The sequence below is a fragment of the Bison bison genome, unplaced genomic scaffold (genome assembly GCF_000754665.1).
Source record: "Bison bison bison isolate TAMUID 2011002044 unplaced genomic scaffold, Bison_UMD1.0 scf7180017864370, whole genome shotgun sequence".
Lineage (NCBI taxonomy): Eukaryota > Metazoa > Chordata > Mammalia > Artiodactyla > Bovidae > Bison > Bison bison.
The window spans coordinates 11,867,036-11,883,090 of NW_011494942.1; the positions used below are offsets into that span (position 1 = coordinate 11,867,036).

Sequence of the window (16,055 nt, forward strand, 5' to 3'; positions counted from 1 at the left end):
GTACATGCACCAAATGGAATATTATTTGGACATGAAAAGGAATGACATACAGATACATGCTACATGTATGCATTTTATTCTGTTAAGTGACAGAAGCCAGACACTTAAAGGCCATATATTGTATAATTCCATATACGAAATATTCAGAAAAGGCAACTTCAGAGAGACAGTAGATCTGGGTTGATAGGGGCTGCTAGTAGATATAGACTTTCTTTGGTGGGGGGTGATTTAAAAAATGTTCTAAAATTAGATAGTGGTTGCAGATTCACAACACTGTACCTTCTAGGATAATTCTTATGGTATGTGAATAATAACTTAGTAAAGCTGTTGAAGGAAGAAAGAAAAGGAAAGAGTGGGGATGGAGGGAAGATGGAAGAGACAGGGAGGTAGAGGAGGAGGAAGGGAGAGAGGGAGGGAGGGAGAGAAGAATAAAAGAACCAACTAACCAACCCAAAAGTACACTGTTTCATTATCTCTGCCATCCAACTCAACATGAAAATCCAAATATTATACTAAGGTATGGATGAAGGAAGTAGCTTTCCCTGGCGGCTCTGAAATGTACTGGTGACACAGGAATCACACTTCTGTCCGCCTCCAAATAACTGAGTCGAGGTCTCAAGAAGATCTACACAATCCTCTTATACAGGGCCCGGTAGAATGTACCATATGCGACCAGGAACTCCTTCTCAGTAGTAAAAGTGGTGGTGACATCTGATATTGAAGATAAAAATCACTACAATGAAGAAGGCAGAGAAAGAGGAATGGGGAGATTTAAGAAGAGAAAATGCTAATTCTGAAAGGAAAAAAAGGAAATTCTTTTTTTATTATAACATGAAAACTTGGGGAGAAATAGATCAGGAGAATTACAATCACAAAGAAATATTATAAAAGAGCTCTTTTTTGTACTTGGCAATGCTATTGCAGCCAAAAGAAAGAACCACCAACATAATGGGTGTTATTAATACACATGAGGGAAGACTGCCTCAGAATGGAAGAATGCAGAAATAAAGGATGAGATCAGGCAGTTGTAGGAAAAAAAAAACTCAAAGGATTTTTGAGACAAGTGGCTTAAATGTAGTATCAAAAAGGCACAATTAAAACACAATTTTAGCTAAGGAAAATAAAATCTAATCAATTATATTGAACCATATTTGAAGAAGGGCTTCTCTGGTAGCTCAGATGGTAAAGAATCCACCTGCAATGCAGAAGACCCAGGTTTGATCCCTGTGTTGGGAAGATCCTCTGGAGGAGGAAAAGGCAACCCACTCCAGAATTCTTGCCCGGAGAAGTCCACAGATAGATGAGCCTGGTGGGCTAGAGTCCACGGCATTGCAAAAAGTCAGACGTGTCTGAGCAATGAACTTTCATACACTTCACTTTCATATTTGAAGAAATGTTTTATTAACAGAAGATGAGCATGTACCCTAAATATTGGAGAGTCAATGAACAAGTATTTGACAGTTTCTCTCACTGTAGGCCAATGTAGATGCAACAAATTAGTATTCCAGTCTTTCTGGAGGCATTCCATATCCCTGAAAGGTATCTGTGCTATCTGCACACCAATCTTCTCATCATAATTTAGCTTTTGATGGAGACTTTCCTTCAGGGAAAATGCACTAACTGCCCCAAGGCTTCATTTCTACTCAGCAACTGAGAGGGCTTCCCCAGTAGCTCAGTGTAAAAAATCTGCCTGCAGTGCAGGGGATGTAGGTTCAGTCCCTGGGTTGGGAAGATGCCCCGGAGTAGGAAATTGCAACCCACTCCAGTATTCTTGCCAGAAAAATCCCATGGACAGAGGAGCCTGGTGGGCTACAGTCCATAGGGTTGCAAAGAGTAGGCTATGAATAAGCGACTGAGCACAAGCACGGGGAGCTGAGAGAGGACTTTGTGATTATACATCAGTCATTTGTGAATTCATTTAGTGGAGCCAATCCTCCTGTCTACACTCTTTTTCCTCTTTTGAAAAGCTAATAAAATGAATTTTCTGGACATATAAAGGGAGAGCAGGTCCAGGATCCTAGAGACTGCCCTCCTACTGAAATGGAGCAGGACCCTATGGTCCTTGTCCCCCATGTCCTCAGCCTGCCTTTTGTCCATGGAAAAACTTTAGCCAAAGAATAGGTTTAATCACTGAAGTGAGAACAGAATGCAGAAACAAAGGAAACCAGTCAAAGGAGACCAAATAATAATAGCTTAGCCATTAAGTAGAGTCAAGGACCTTTAGTTCCTCCTCAAGGGCTATAGATAATATTCTGAGCCATAGTCTATGAGCTGTTTTGCAGATACTGAAACTCACACAGAGTGGAAGAAGTTAACTACATGATGACCAAACTGTAGCCATGACATAAGCTGCCACAATTCAGAGAACTGGCCTCAAAGAAATGGAAACAAAGCAACCTTGGAAATGAAGATTAACTGTACTTAAAACAATTAAGATGATATTGATCAGACCACCAATGACCGATTTTAAGATGACTGTCAGGATTGACTGTGCTGTTTCTGCATGTAGCCCCCTCCCTCTGTCTATAAAAGCTCTTGCCTCCAGACTGTTGAGGCGGGGAGAGGAAGGGGACAGGGTTGGGGGCGGGGAGGAGTTGGCTTTGGACAGGCATCTGTCCTCTCCCCCTATCCCCCACCAGTTGCCAGCCTCCGAAATAAAGCAGTTTCTACCAACCTGGCCTCTTTAATGGCTTCTGAGCAATGAGCAGCTGAACCCCACTTTCTATTATATCCCACTTGGTAATATTTCCCTGTGGAATCCTGGTAAGAGTGATCAGAGACCTCTCTAGTTTGACACTCTTACAGTGAACAATAAAAATCCTTGCCATACAGAAACCTCACTTATTAGGATTAACCAAAAGCTCACTTTAAATTACTCATACTATTTAAGACCTGTGGTTTAACTTTAATTACACAGGATAAATGGAATGTATATTGTACCCCCAAATCATCTGCTTAGGTCCTTGGGGATAAAAAGGTTTACTGAACAGATAAGTGCCATTTATAAAAGCATGACAGTTGTTTATTTGGGAATAGGAGCTTCTAACACATTTAGAAGTTTTTTTAAAACAGTGCTGTAGTCTAAACCTTTCTGTTATTAATCTCTTGTACTCTGTTAATTTGCTTAACAAGCTGTCATAAGCAGTTTGATAGCAAACTTCAAGCTAGCCCTTTGGAATTTTTTAAACAATGAAATGTGAATAATGAGTTCTAGTATACAATTTATAAATGAATGGATTGAGTTTCAATATACAAGAAAATTAAAGCTTTATTCCCATAATACAAAAACAGTTTTGTTCAAAATCGTGTGCTTGTGGCTTTTGTTTATAAACCCACATCTCTTTAAAGGAAAAAAAAAAGACCCCAAAACACTAGTTCCCTGCTGAGAATTACAGAAGCACACTTCTCTCCCTCTTTGCATCATGAAAATACATTACGGTACAACAGAGCTTAAACAGGTGTTAAATTTAACATCAGCTCGTTCTCCCAAACTCTCTCAATTTAGGGCATGCAGGGCCTCAGAATGTTAACCTAGTCTGCTGGGCTTTTAGAAAACTAGCATTTACACTTGGAAGGAAAGGCACACCGTCTCTCAGACTATGTAAGTCGAAAATCCCGTATGGGAAGCCAGAGAGGATACTAATGGCTCGTTGGCTTCTCCAGCTCCCGGGGGCCCTGCCGGGGCTTAACAGCAGGCAGCCTCCTGTAACACCTTCTCTGTTGACTCATTTGTGAGTCATTGAATTTTTAGCAGAGACATCACGTAGGGATTCTGCTGTGAGGAGCCAGAGACATTCGGTAAGAAATAATGTATGCGTTTTCAGGGCTGATTCAGACCTGTGCGCAGCCACTGCAGCCTAAGATGTGCAGGCATCTGTGTCTGGGTCCAGACCCTCTGGGGCTCTCACTGCAGACTTTATGTAACAGACACAACCCTGCCAGTTAAAGCTGCAAACACTGCTTCTCTTGCCAGGGTTCCTTCGCAATCAAGTGCTCTCAAACGAATTCCTAATACGACCCCTTTTTTCTTTCTTTTCCTTATCATCTTACCACTGATGAATATATATAGTAATATTCAAAGAACTGGGAGGGGGTCTTCTTTCAGAATCTGTCCCCCTAAAGAAAAAATCTATAGAAGTTTCAAGTCTATTTCAGCAAAGTTTCATGCTTCCTAGAACATTTCTGTTTCATGTATGTTTTTGATGGTTCTCAAAGGAAGACAATCTGGCTCCTAGGAGATACTTGGTCATTTACAGAAATACTTTTAGTTGCCACACTTGGGTGGGGAGAGAACAGGAAGGCCACTCCTGGAATCTAGTGAGAAGAGTCCATGGACACTGCTAAAAATCCTACAATGCAAAGGACAGCCCCTACACCAAAGAATGATCTAACCCAAATATTAATATATCAGGATTTCTGGGGTTGAGAATCCCCAGCAGAGACAAAAGACATTCCCTCAAAAAATCAGATCACATTCCACAGAAATAAAGTAAGTGAAAATGGGTGGTGTTATCCTCCAAAAAGTCCCCTTCAAAGAGCCATCTGAAAAGATGCAGGCTTTCACGGAGAAAAAAACTAATGACTGTCAGGTTCCCAGCTGGGCTTGATACAGTTCCAATATTTACAGGGTCCCTGTGGATGCTGTACATTTGTAAGATTGGAAATAATAGGCTTCTTTGTAGAATAAATACAGCAATTTGGGTCTTAATGGGAGCTCTGACACACTCTGCCTCATTTCAGCGGCACCATCCATTAACCTTTGAAACTTCAAAAATGGAAGGCAACACTTGATAAAGGTTTCTGAATTACAGGAAAAATATTAACTGGATATTAAATAGGCAACATAAGGAAAATTAGAAAAGAAAATAATTAGCATGGTCACAGTGAATTCAGTGTTACTGGAACCTAGATCTGAGGTGAGATAGCATTGTTTTGGGAAACAGATTTCATTTTTCACAGGCTACACTCCAAATGTTCCTCTGTTTCCTTTCTTAGACAGAAACGTCATTATTGCTAGGTGGTAAATGGTGTATAAAATGAGCAGCCATATTGTTCGCTTTACTGCTCCATATTCTCAGGTTTATTTACTCTCAAGCTAGTGGTTTTAGAGAGAAAAGAAAATGAAATCACGTGTCCCAGTTGGATGTGCTTCTGATGACAGATGAGAGCCAATCATAAAATTCTACAGCAAAAGCAAATCCACCTGTGTGGTATGCAATTAAGGAATCACTAGTAACACTGCTTCAACAGAAGGGTGCTTAGGAGGTGGGGAGAAACTGTACTTCAGAATACAAAGAAACAAAATCTAGCAAGTCTAAGGCTTGGTTAACACAAAGAGTGAACTTCACCATGGATCGATTACTTATTTATACGCTCTGTGCGGCTCCATAAGCCTTCACACACTATATTCTTCCCCTCATCTCTGCCCAGAAGCATCAATAGCATCTCCAAATGGTATGGAGTGTAAAAAAGATGAGCACAGAAGATTTAATTCAACTACACAATTCGAAGCTTTGATATGAGGCCCTCTTAAGAGAAACAACTTACACTTTTTTAACCTACTGACATCTTTTACACAATGAGTTGTCCATCCGTCTGCTTTGATTTTTATCCGCATGACATGCAAGTGAGGGATGTAGGGCAAACATCTTCATTCTATCAAACCGGTGAAGAAACTGAGTCTCAGGAAAGCTACCTGACTTGTCTGAGGCTACGCAAGTTTATGGTGGTGCTAAAGCAGAGCTCTCTTGTCTCTACACCACGCTCAAGAAGCCATACAGAATATCACAGAAATAAACCTTGACAAGGAGAAAAACAGTCCTTGACATCCAACAGCTGGCCTGGTATATGAGCCAGGCCTTGGAGTTGCTAGGAGCTGGCCTGACACTCGAGCTGGGCCTGGTGAATATGGACAATTTCACAAAACAGCAACACTAGATAAGGCCACTTAATGACTGGAGTGGATCAAGACAAAACACCACCACTTCATAACCATGTCTGAACACCAACAGATTGTGAATATTGTACGAGCCACAAAAAAAATGATGATCCTGTTCTCCTCTACCAAGTATGAGCAACTACTGCCTCTTTAGCAAGAACATGGATCTCACTTACCCTGCCCATAGATAAAATGTATTAAGACACCTCTTCATCCTCACAGCATTCCTATACACAGCAAAGCTTTACCTGTTTAAGTCATCCCCAAAATCAACTGCGTAAGCCCAAACCCTAAAATAGGTTCTTCCTAACACGTGCTCACTGAGATACCCCACAGTTCCCCACAGTGTGAGTACAAAGAGTAATGAACCCCATTTATTCAAGAAGGCATATTTTCCTGGTGGTCTCTGATTAGAACCATTGTGAGCACAAACAAGCTTACAAGAACACACTGTGCTTTTTAAACATGGCTACTGATGGCGTGTTCCTAAGTCATCAGAAGGTAAGAGCCCAACAATCCTGGTACAGCTACTTGAAAATCGAGGCAAGAAAAGCCCATACCAGGGGATAAAATTGAATTACAAACAAAAGATCCAATTTATCTTAAAAAAAAAAAAAAAAACTACTTCTCTATTTAAAGATATTTTGACACGAATTAAAGTTTTTACTGGATCAGTGACCTGATACTTCCGTTTATTTCTATTGTAAACATGATAATCATTTTGCAGAGAGGAGTCAAACAGGACTGACTCAGGTCCAGAAATTCTGATTTGATTCATCACCACCATAATCATTATCCTCATAAAACATAAATCTGCATACCAATATACAACAGTAATCACTTTATTCCAATGGTTTCCATCAAACAGCAGAATTTTGGGTGATGCAGTAATAATACCTGCTCATTCCAAAAGGGATGGCTAAATTCCTACCAAATTGTATTATAGACTTTGTCTATTTTATATCAAAATATATGACTAAATTGCTTTTAGGGCTTCCCAGGTGGCATTAGTGGTAAAGAATCTGCCTGCAATACAGGAGACATAAGAGACACTGGTTCGATCCCTGAGTGGGGAAGATTTCCTGAAGAAGGAAATGGCAACCCACTCCAGTATTCTTGACCAGAGAATCCCATAGACAGAGGAGCCCCACGGGTGGGCTACAGTCCATAGGGTCACAAAGAGTAGGACACAACTGAAGTGACTTAACACGCATACAAATTGCTTTTAAAGAAATCCAGCCCTACTGAGAGTCACATATAGAAAAGGAGGTAATCAGATATATGAAGCAGTAGACACCATGGGGCAACAGCAAGTTGTACTCAGTTTAAAACAGTTCAGTACAATTCACTTCATTTGCTCAGTCATGTTGAGCTCTTTGCAAACCCATAGGATGCAGCATGCCAGGCTTCCCTGTCCATCACCAACTCCCGGAGCTTGCTCAAACCCATGTCCATCAAGCCAGTGATGTGATCCAACCATCTCATCCTCTGTCGTTCCCTTCTCCTTCTGCCTTCAATTTTTCCCAGCATCACAGTTGTTTCCAATGAGTCGGTTCTTCACATCAGGTGGCCAAAGGATTGGAGCTTCAGCTTTAGCATCAGTCCTTCCAATGAATATTTAGGACTGATTTACTTTAGGATGGACTGGTTGGATCTCCTTGCAGTCCAAGGGACTCTCAAGAGACATCTCCAACACCACAGTTCAAAAGCATCAATTCTTCGGCATTCAGCTTTCTTTATAGTCCAAATCTCACATCTATATATGACCACTGGAAAAACCTTATCCTTGACTAACTTTTGTTGGCAAAGTAATGTCTCTGCTTTTTAACATGCAGTCTAGGTTGGTCATAGCTTTCCTTCCAAGGAGCAAGTGTCTTGTGATTTCATGGCTGCAATCACCATCAGCAGTGATTATGGAGCCCCCAAAAATAAAGTCTCTCACTGTTTTGTTTCCCCATCTATTTGCCGTGAAGTAATGGGACCTGATGCCATGATCTTAGTTTTCCGAAAGTTGAGTTCTAAACCAACTTTTTCACTTTCCTCTTTCACTTTTATCAAGAGGCTCTTTAGTTCTTCTTCGCTTTCTGCCATAAGGGCAGTGTCATCTGCGTATCTGAGGTTATTGATATTTCTCCCGGCAATCTTGATTCCAGTTTGCACTTCATCCAACCCAGCATTTCACATGATGTACTCTGCATATAAGTTAAATAAGCAGGGTGACGATATACAGCCTTGACGTACTCCTTTCCCAATTTGGAACTAGTCCATTGTTCCATGTCCAGTTCTAACTGGTGCTTCTTGGCCTGCATACAGGTTTCTCAAGAGGCAGGTCAGGTGGTCTGGTATTCCCATCTCTTTCAGAATTTTCCACAGTTTGTTGTGATCCACAACAGGCTTTGTTGTACACAAAGGCTTTGGTGTAGTCAATAAAGCAGAAGTAGATATTTTTCTGGAACTCTCTTGCTTTTTCTGTGAACCAGTGGATGTTGGCAATTTGATCTCTGGTTCCTCTGCTTTTTCTAAATCCAGCTTGAACATCTGAAAGTTCACAGTTCACGTACTCTTGAAGCCTGGCTTGGAGAATTTTGAGCATTACATTCCTAGCATGTGAGATGAGTGCAATTGTGCAGTAGTTTGAACATTCTTTAGCATTGCCCTCTTTGGGATTGGAATGAAAACTGACCTTTTCCAGTCCTGTGGCCACTGCTGAGTTTTCCAAATTTGCTGGCATATTGAGTGCAGCACTTTCCGAGCATCATCTTTTAGGATTCAAAATAGCTCAACTGGAATTCCATCGCCTCCACTAGATTTGTTCGTAGTGATGCTTCCTAAGGCCCACTTGACTTCGCATTCCAGGTTGTCTGGCTCTAGGTGAGTGACCACACCATCATGGTTATCTGGGTCCTGAAGATCTTTTTTGTATAGTTCTTCTGTGTACTCTTTCCACCTCTTCTTAATATATTTTGCTTTTGTTAAGTCCATACCATTTCTGTCCTTTATTGTGCCCATTTTTGCATGAAATGTTGAAATGTCACCTTGGTATCTCTGATTTTCTTGAAGAGATCTCTAGTCTTTCCCAGTCTACTATTTTCCTCTATTTCTCTGCATTAATCGCTGAGAAGGCTTTCTTATCTCTCCTTGCTATTCTTTGGAACTCTGCATTCAAAAGGGTATATCTTTCCTTTTCTCCTTTGTTTTTCGCTTCTCTTCTTTTATCAGCTATTTGTAAATCCTCTTCAGACAACCATTTTGCCTTTTTGCATGTCTTTTTCTTGGGGATGATCTTGATCTTCCTATACAATGCCACTTCCATCTATAGTTCTTCAGACACTCTATCAGATCTAATCCCTTGAATCTATTTGTCACTTCCTACTGTATAATCATAAGGGGTTTGATTTAGGTCATACCTGAATGGTTGAGTGGTTTTCCCTACTTTCTGAAATTTAAGTCTGAATTTTACATAAGTTCATGATCTGAGCCACAGTCAGCTCCTGGTCTTGTTTTTGCTGACTGTGTATAGCTTCTCCATCTTCGGCTGTAAAGAATATTATCAATCTGAATCTGGAATTGATTATCCAGTGATGTCCACATGTAGAATCTTCTCTTGTGTTGTTGGATGACCAGTGCATTCTCTTGGCAAAACTCTTTTAGCCTTTGTCCTGCTTCATTCTTACTAAATGGACAAATTTGCCTGTTACTGCAGTTATCTCTTGACTTCCTACTTTTGCATTCCAGTCTTGGGTGTTAATTCTAGAAGATCTTGTAGGCCTTCATAGAACCATTCAACTTCAGCTTCTTCCACATTACCGGTTGGAGTATAGACTTGGATTACTGTGATATTGAATGGTTTGCCTTGGAAACAAACAGAGATCATTCTGTCACTTTTGAGATTGCACCTAAGAACTGCATTTCGGACTCTTTTGTTGACTATGAAGGCTATTCCATTTATTCTAAGGGATTCTTACCCACAGTAGTAGATATAATGGTCATCTGAGTTAAATTCACCCATTCCAGTCCATTTTAGCTCGCTGATTCCTAAAATGTCAATGTTCACTCTTGCCATCTCCTATTTGACCACTTCCATTTTACCTTGATTCATGGACCCAACATTCCAGGTTCCTATGCAATATTGTTCTTTACAGCATCGGACTTTACTTCCATCACCAGTCACATCCACGACTGGGCGTTGTTTTTGCTTTGGCTCAGCCTCTTCATTCTTTCTGGAGTTATATCTCCACTCCTCTCCAGTAGCATATTGGACACCTACCAACCTGGGGAGTTCATCTTTCCGTGTCATATCTTTTTGTCTTTTCATTCTTTTCATGGGGTTCTCAAGGCAAGAATACTGAAGTAGTTTGCCATTCCCTTCTCCAGTAGACCACATTTTGTCAGAACTCTCCACCTTGACACATCTGTCTTGGGTGGCCCCACAGGGCATGGCTCATAGTTTCACTGAATTAGACAAGGCTGTTCTATGTGATCAGTTTGATGAGTTAAAACATTTAGTTATATCTTTTTTGTGCAACTAATTTCAGACAATCGAAATTATTCGCTAGAATGTTTACGATTAGGCATGAAAATGTTGAGAAGTTTTGTTCTCTTAAGTATGTTTTCAGATCATAAAAATTATTTAAACTTTCTATCTGGTCATATAAAATCAGTTTACTTATACATTTTGAACCACTTCTAGATGTTTACTAGCTTTTGTGTGTCATGGAAAACAGGAGTCAGAGTTGCCAGTTTTCTACTAAAAGAGGGGAAACTGAATCAGTTTAAAAAATAGTTCACAGTCTTTTCCTGTAGGAAACTGAGAAACAGGAGTTTGATTTTTCGGTCTTGTCCTTAGTTGTTTCTAAGGACAGCAGTTGCAGAAGTAACTTAAAAGTATAACAACAATAATATAAATGATAATTAGACATACCAAAAAAAAAAAGGAAATCTAGCCCATCATCTGGGCTTTATTTATATCACATCAAAGTGTCCTGAATTTCTGAATTGTTAATAAGTTTCAGGTATACAGCATCATAATTCAACATCCTATAGTACACAGTGATGACTACCAGAAGCCTAGTTACCATCTATCACCACACAGTTTCACTTGTACCCCAAACCCATTCCCTCTGGCACATCCCTTCCTCTCTAAAAGTTTATTGAATTAAATCATGTTGTCATCATTAAGTCATTTTCTTTACAAGTGGAGATGAGATGAGCAGGATGAATAATAATAAGTACTTTTAATGAAAAATGAGATCTTTTTGAGTAGCACAGGGTAGAATATTAGAAACAAAAATTATCTACTTTCTGAATAGTTCAATTTCTCTGCATAAATAAAACCCAAGTTATTTTGAATCAAAAATGATTTTTCCGTTGTCCTATTTTAATATTAGGTCACAATTCCACTCCTCTTTCCTAATTTCTATGCACTTCTGAAAACTAAACCTAGACCCAACATACCTCCGAGACCCAGCTGCCTTCAGCACTCTATCATAAATAGCCTCCAAATTGCTAGAAATCTCCTTAAATACCCACTACTGATCATCTTCTTATACTCTAAGCCACCTCATCATTTACTTTTATCTTTGATCCACAAACTCTACTCAGAGTCTCTCTCTCAGAGTCCCTAGTCTTCATATTGTCTACTAACTTTTCAATTTGTTCATATAAAATGTAAATAATATGCTTGTATTTTATGGAGAAAAAAAATAGTTCTACTCACCACATTTTTTCCTTCATTTTGGGCATCTCGATAATCAGGGTTAAGCTAAAAATCAAAAAAAACAAAACTAGTTTTGAATTGCTATTAAAAGTACATTAACAAGAACAGTGATCTTTAATTCCAGTTCACTATATTCCCAGGGAAGCCTGGTGTGCTGCAGTCCATGCGGTCACACAGTCAGTTCAAACTGACCTGAACTGAACTGAACTGACCTGATACTCACAGGTGGCGAAGTGATCTAGAATCTGCCTGCCAATGCAGGAGACATGGGTTCGATCCCTGGGTTGGGAAGATCTCTTGGAGGAGGAAATGGCAGGCCACTACAGTATTCTTGCTTGGAAAATTCCATGGACAGAGGAGCCTGGTGCACAGGCTACAGTCTGTGGGGTCACAAAGACTTGGACACAACTGAGCACACGCATGCACACACACCACGTATACTTAACTAAATTTCACATAAAAAGAGGATAAGAAAAAACGTATTATCAAATACCTTCAAATCCGAGTGGCAGGAAACTAAAGGTAAAATACCAAAGCTATGGCCTTTGTTTGTATCAAACAGTTGACATTTTTGAACAAGGAGAGCTGACAATCTCACCTCCTAGGAAGCATTCGAGAAACTTCATTTTGCCCACCACAAAACCTGCCATTGACCAATAATGCACACACCAAGTTTTAAAAGTAGACCAAAGGCAAGTTTTAAGTGTGATTCAAGATCCTGTTGCACGTGCTATACACACAAGAAAAGAAAGTCAAGCGAAAGAGGAACTATATATATACATATACACACATGCACACACACACATACACGTATCACCTACGTCAGCTAATGCATGAGGATTATTTAACAAAAAAGAACTCATGTCTCTGGGTTGGGCTGTGGAGTAGTTTGGGGGTCATTCCAATGAGAAGCATGAGATCTGGAAATGCTGTGTGTTGGCCCACACATTTCCAGCTGGCTAGAATTCATAACTCCTGACTCCCAATGGACTTCAGTTCAGTTGCCCAGTCATGTCCAGCTCTTTGCAAACCCATGGACTGCAGCACGCCAGGCTTCCCTGTCCATCACCAACTCCCGGAGCTTGCTCAAACTTATATCCATCGAGTCAGTGATACCATCCAACCATCTCATCCTCTTTTGTCCCCTTCTCCTCCTGCCTTCAATCTTTCCACCAGGCCACACAGTTTCAAAAAGACATCCTTGTTGATCACTTGATTTACAGGCTGTTTTCTCAAAATAACAAGCTGTCCAGTTGAATGTAATCCTATTAATGTGAGTCAGTTTGTGTATACATTATGCAACACCAGGTAATTAAAGTCACCACTTAAGACATAAGGCTAGAGGTCTTTTTCAATATGATACTTGGTTAGTAGCTCTGACGAATGCCCCTGCCAATTAATTGCTGAATATTAATGAAGGTGCTGGAAAAAGATCAAAAAGCAAAATACTCTCAATAACATTGAAGACTTAGACTGAAAACAACCTAAACCTTAAATCTTCAGTGAATTGACAGTAATTATAAAGCTGGAGGAGAGGCAATACCTCCCCAGTTGTCATCTCATGGCAAATCTCAACCTTACTTCAGGCTAGTGGCCAAGTGAACACAGTTTAGAAGATACTGGCCGCGGTTCCATGATTTGCCTGCTGACCCACAGAACCTAAGTATTCACCAACCAAAGACCCATACAGAGGTGCTTCTCCATCCCTGAAAAGCTGCTATGGAATGGAGCAGAAAATTTTCCCCCCATCCTTCATCTGGGCTTCTCAGGTGGCACTAGTGGTAAAGAATCTGCCTGCCAATGCAGGAGACACAAGAGAATCAAGTTTGATCCCTCAGTCGGGAAGATCCCTTGGAAGACGAAATGGCACCCCACTCCAGTATTCTTGCCAGAAGAATCCCATGGACAGAGGAGTCTGGCAGGCTACATACAGTCCATGGCGTCACAAAGAGTCAGACACAACTGAGTATCTGAGAACATCCTTCCATCCACTCTCCATTACCTCTTTCTGTTTCTCATGATCAAAGAGACATAACAAAGTTCAGAAAGCAAATGGGCAGAAAGCAGAGGGGTCAGATGATGGCAGAGGGTTTTCTAAGGAGCTCTGCCTGAACAATCAGCGAGAAGAGAAAAAACTGTAGCTGCTACAATCTGGAATGGCACTGAGTGATGATGGAGATAACGGAGAAATAGCAGAGGAGCCAGGAAGAGATACAACCACAAGAGATCCCAGGGATGCAGAGTTGACACCTGCTGGAACTGGGAAGTAGGCAGGGACCCTGTAAGCTGTCCTGCAGCTAAAGATTCAGCAAGAGGATTGAGAAAAAGGAAGAGGAACAAAAAGACCATCCACTCAACCCTTCTGCTTCTGAGGATAATAAGGGAGGAAAGCATGAAAAAAACAACATGGGACAGATTACAAAGTATGTTAAAACACGGGGAATTTGTTCTCAGAGTCTTTCTGAGTATTATCTATGGTATGCCTGCAAGCGTGCTCAGTCATGTCCGACTCTTTCCAACCCCATGGACTGCCCACCAGTCTCCTTGGTCCACGGGATTCTCCAGGCAAGAATACTGGGGTGGGTTGCCATTTCCTTCTCCAGGGGATTTTCCCCACCCAGGGATCGAACCTGCATCTCCCGCATTTCCTGCACTGGCAGGTGGATTCTTTACCCACTGAGCTACCTGGGAAGCCCAATATGATTCAAAATAAGTTTTCAGGAGATGGCTTGGCACATTCAAGAGAGTACAAGTAAACACTGCCTCTATATGAAGACAGCAAAATATGAACGGCTAAAAATGTAATATAAAATAATAAGATAAATAATAACATAATTAAAAAGTAAAGAATCACAATATAAAAAGAAGATAAATTAAGGGGAATTTCAATAATAATGAAAACATACATAAATACAAAATTAAAGTCCATGTCAGCAGCAGAAATGAGCATAGTTGATGTTATAGGAAATGACTGATGCAAAGAACAAAAATTGAACAGCTGTCTTTCAACACAGAGGAAACATGTAAATAAATGAAAATTAGGAAAAAGGAAATAGTCATAGAGGACCAGAGAATGGGGTATCAACTAATGGACCTTCAGAGTACTAAAAGGAAGAGAAAATAAGTGAAACATAGGCAATAATCAAAGATAGTGGAAAATAAAGCTTTCCTCAGATGAAGAAAGAACAGTGTATGCTGAGTTCAAATTCCAGGAGTTTCCTGCAGACCATATTCGAGGAAAATCAACTAAAAAGAGACACTGATTTGAAGATGATGGGAAAGGTGGGGAGGAACAATGGTAGGGATATAAAACTGAGCTAGAAATTAGGCTTAGACAAAAATGTATATCATGTAACAGGAGACTGGATTAGCAAAACATGGTGTATTCAAGCAATGGCATAGTAATCAGCAATAAAACATAGAGCTGCTGATGTACATAACAAAGAAGGATCTCAAAAGTACATACCATGGACTATTACTCAATCGTAAAAAAAAAAAAAAAAAATGAAATCCTGCCATCTGCAACATCATGGATGGACCTTGAGGGCATTATGCTAGGTGCAATAAGTTGGACAGAGATTGGCAAATACTGCAGGCTGCAGTCAACGGGGTCGCAAAGAGTCGGACATGACTGAGGGACTAAGCACAGCACAAGCAAATGCTGTATGAGCTCACCTGTATGTGGCATCCAAGACAAAGAAATAAAAAAGCAGAAAATGAACTTAGAGAACAAAGTAATGTCTCTGCTTTTGAATATGCTATCTAGGTTGGTCATAACTTTCCTTCCAAGGAGTAAGCGTCTTTTAATTTCATGGCTGCAGTCACCATCTGCAGTGATTTTGGAGCCCAGAAAAATAAAGTCTGACACTGTTTCCACTGTTTCCCCATCTATTTTCCATGAAGTGATGGGACCAGATGCCACGATCTTCGTTTTCTGAATGTTGAGCTTTAAGCCAACGTTTTCACTCTCCACTTTCACTTTCATCAAGAGGCTTTTGAGTTCCTCTTCACTTTCTGCCATAAGGGTGGTGTCATCTGCATATCTGAGGTGATTGATATTTCTCCCAGCAATCTTGATTCCAGCTTGTGTTTCCTCCAGTCCAGCGTTTCTCATGATGTACTCTGCATATAAGTTAAATAAATAGGGTGACAATATACAGCTTTGACATACTCCTTTTCCTATTTGGAACCAGTCTGTTGTTCCATGTCTAGTTCTAACTGTTGCTTCCTGACCTGCATACAAATTTCTCAAGAGGCAGATCAGGTGGTTTGGTATTCCCGTCTCTTTCAGAATTTTCCACAGTTTATTGTGATCCACACAGGCAAAGGCTTTGGCATAGTCAATAAAGCAGAAATAGATGTTTTCCTGGAACTCTCTTGCTTTTTCCATGATCCAGCAGA

The 16,055-nt window shown here is 40.4% G+C and overlaps 1 protein-coding gene across 1 annotated transcript in view; it reads right to left on the reverse strand.

The window, feature by feature from the left end:
- The window catches only part of ITPR2 (inositol 1,4,5-trisphosphate receptor, type 2), a 586,895-nt gene that overhangs the window by 419,991 nt on the left and 150,849 nt on the right, over positions 1 to 16,055 (reverse strand). The window contains exon 10 of the mRNA XM_010856005.1: positions 11,655 to 11,699. Within this exon, the coding sequence (XP_010854307.1) occupies positions 11,655 to 11,699 (45 nt within the window). The remainder of the gene's footprint in view (positions 1 to 11,654; positions 11,700 to 16,055) is intronic.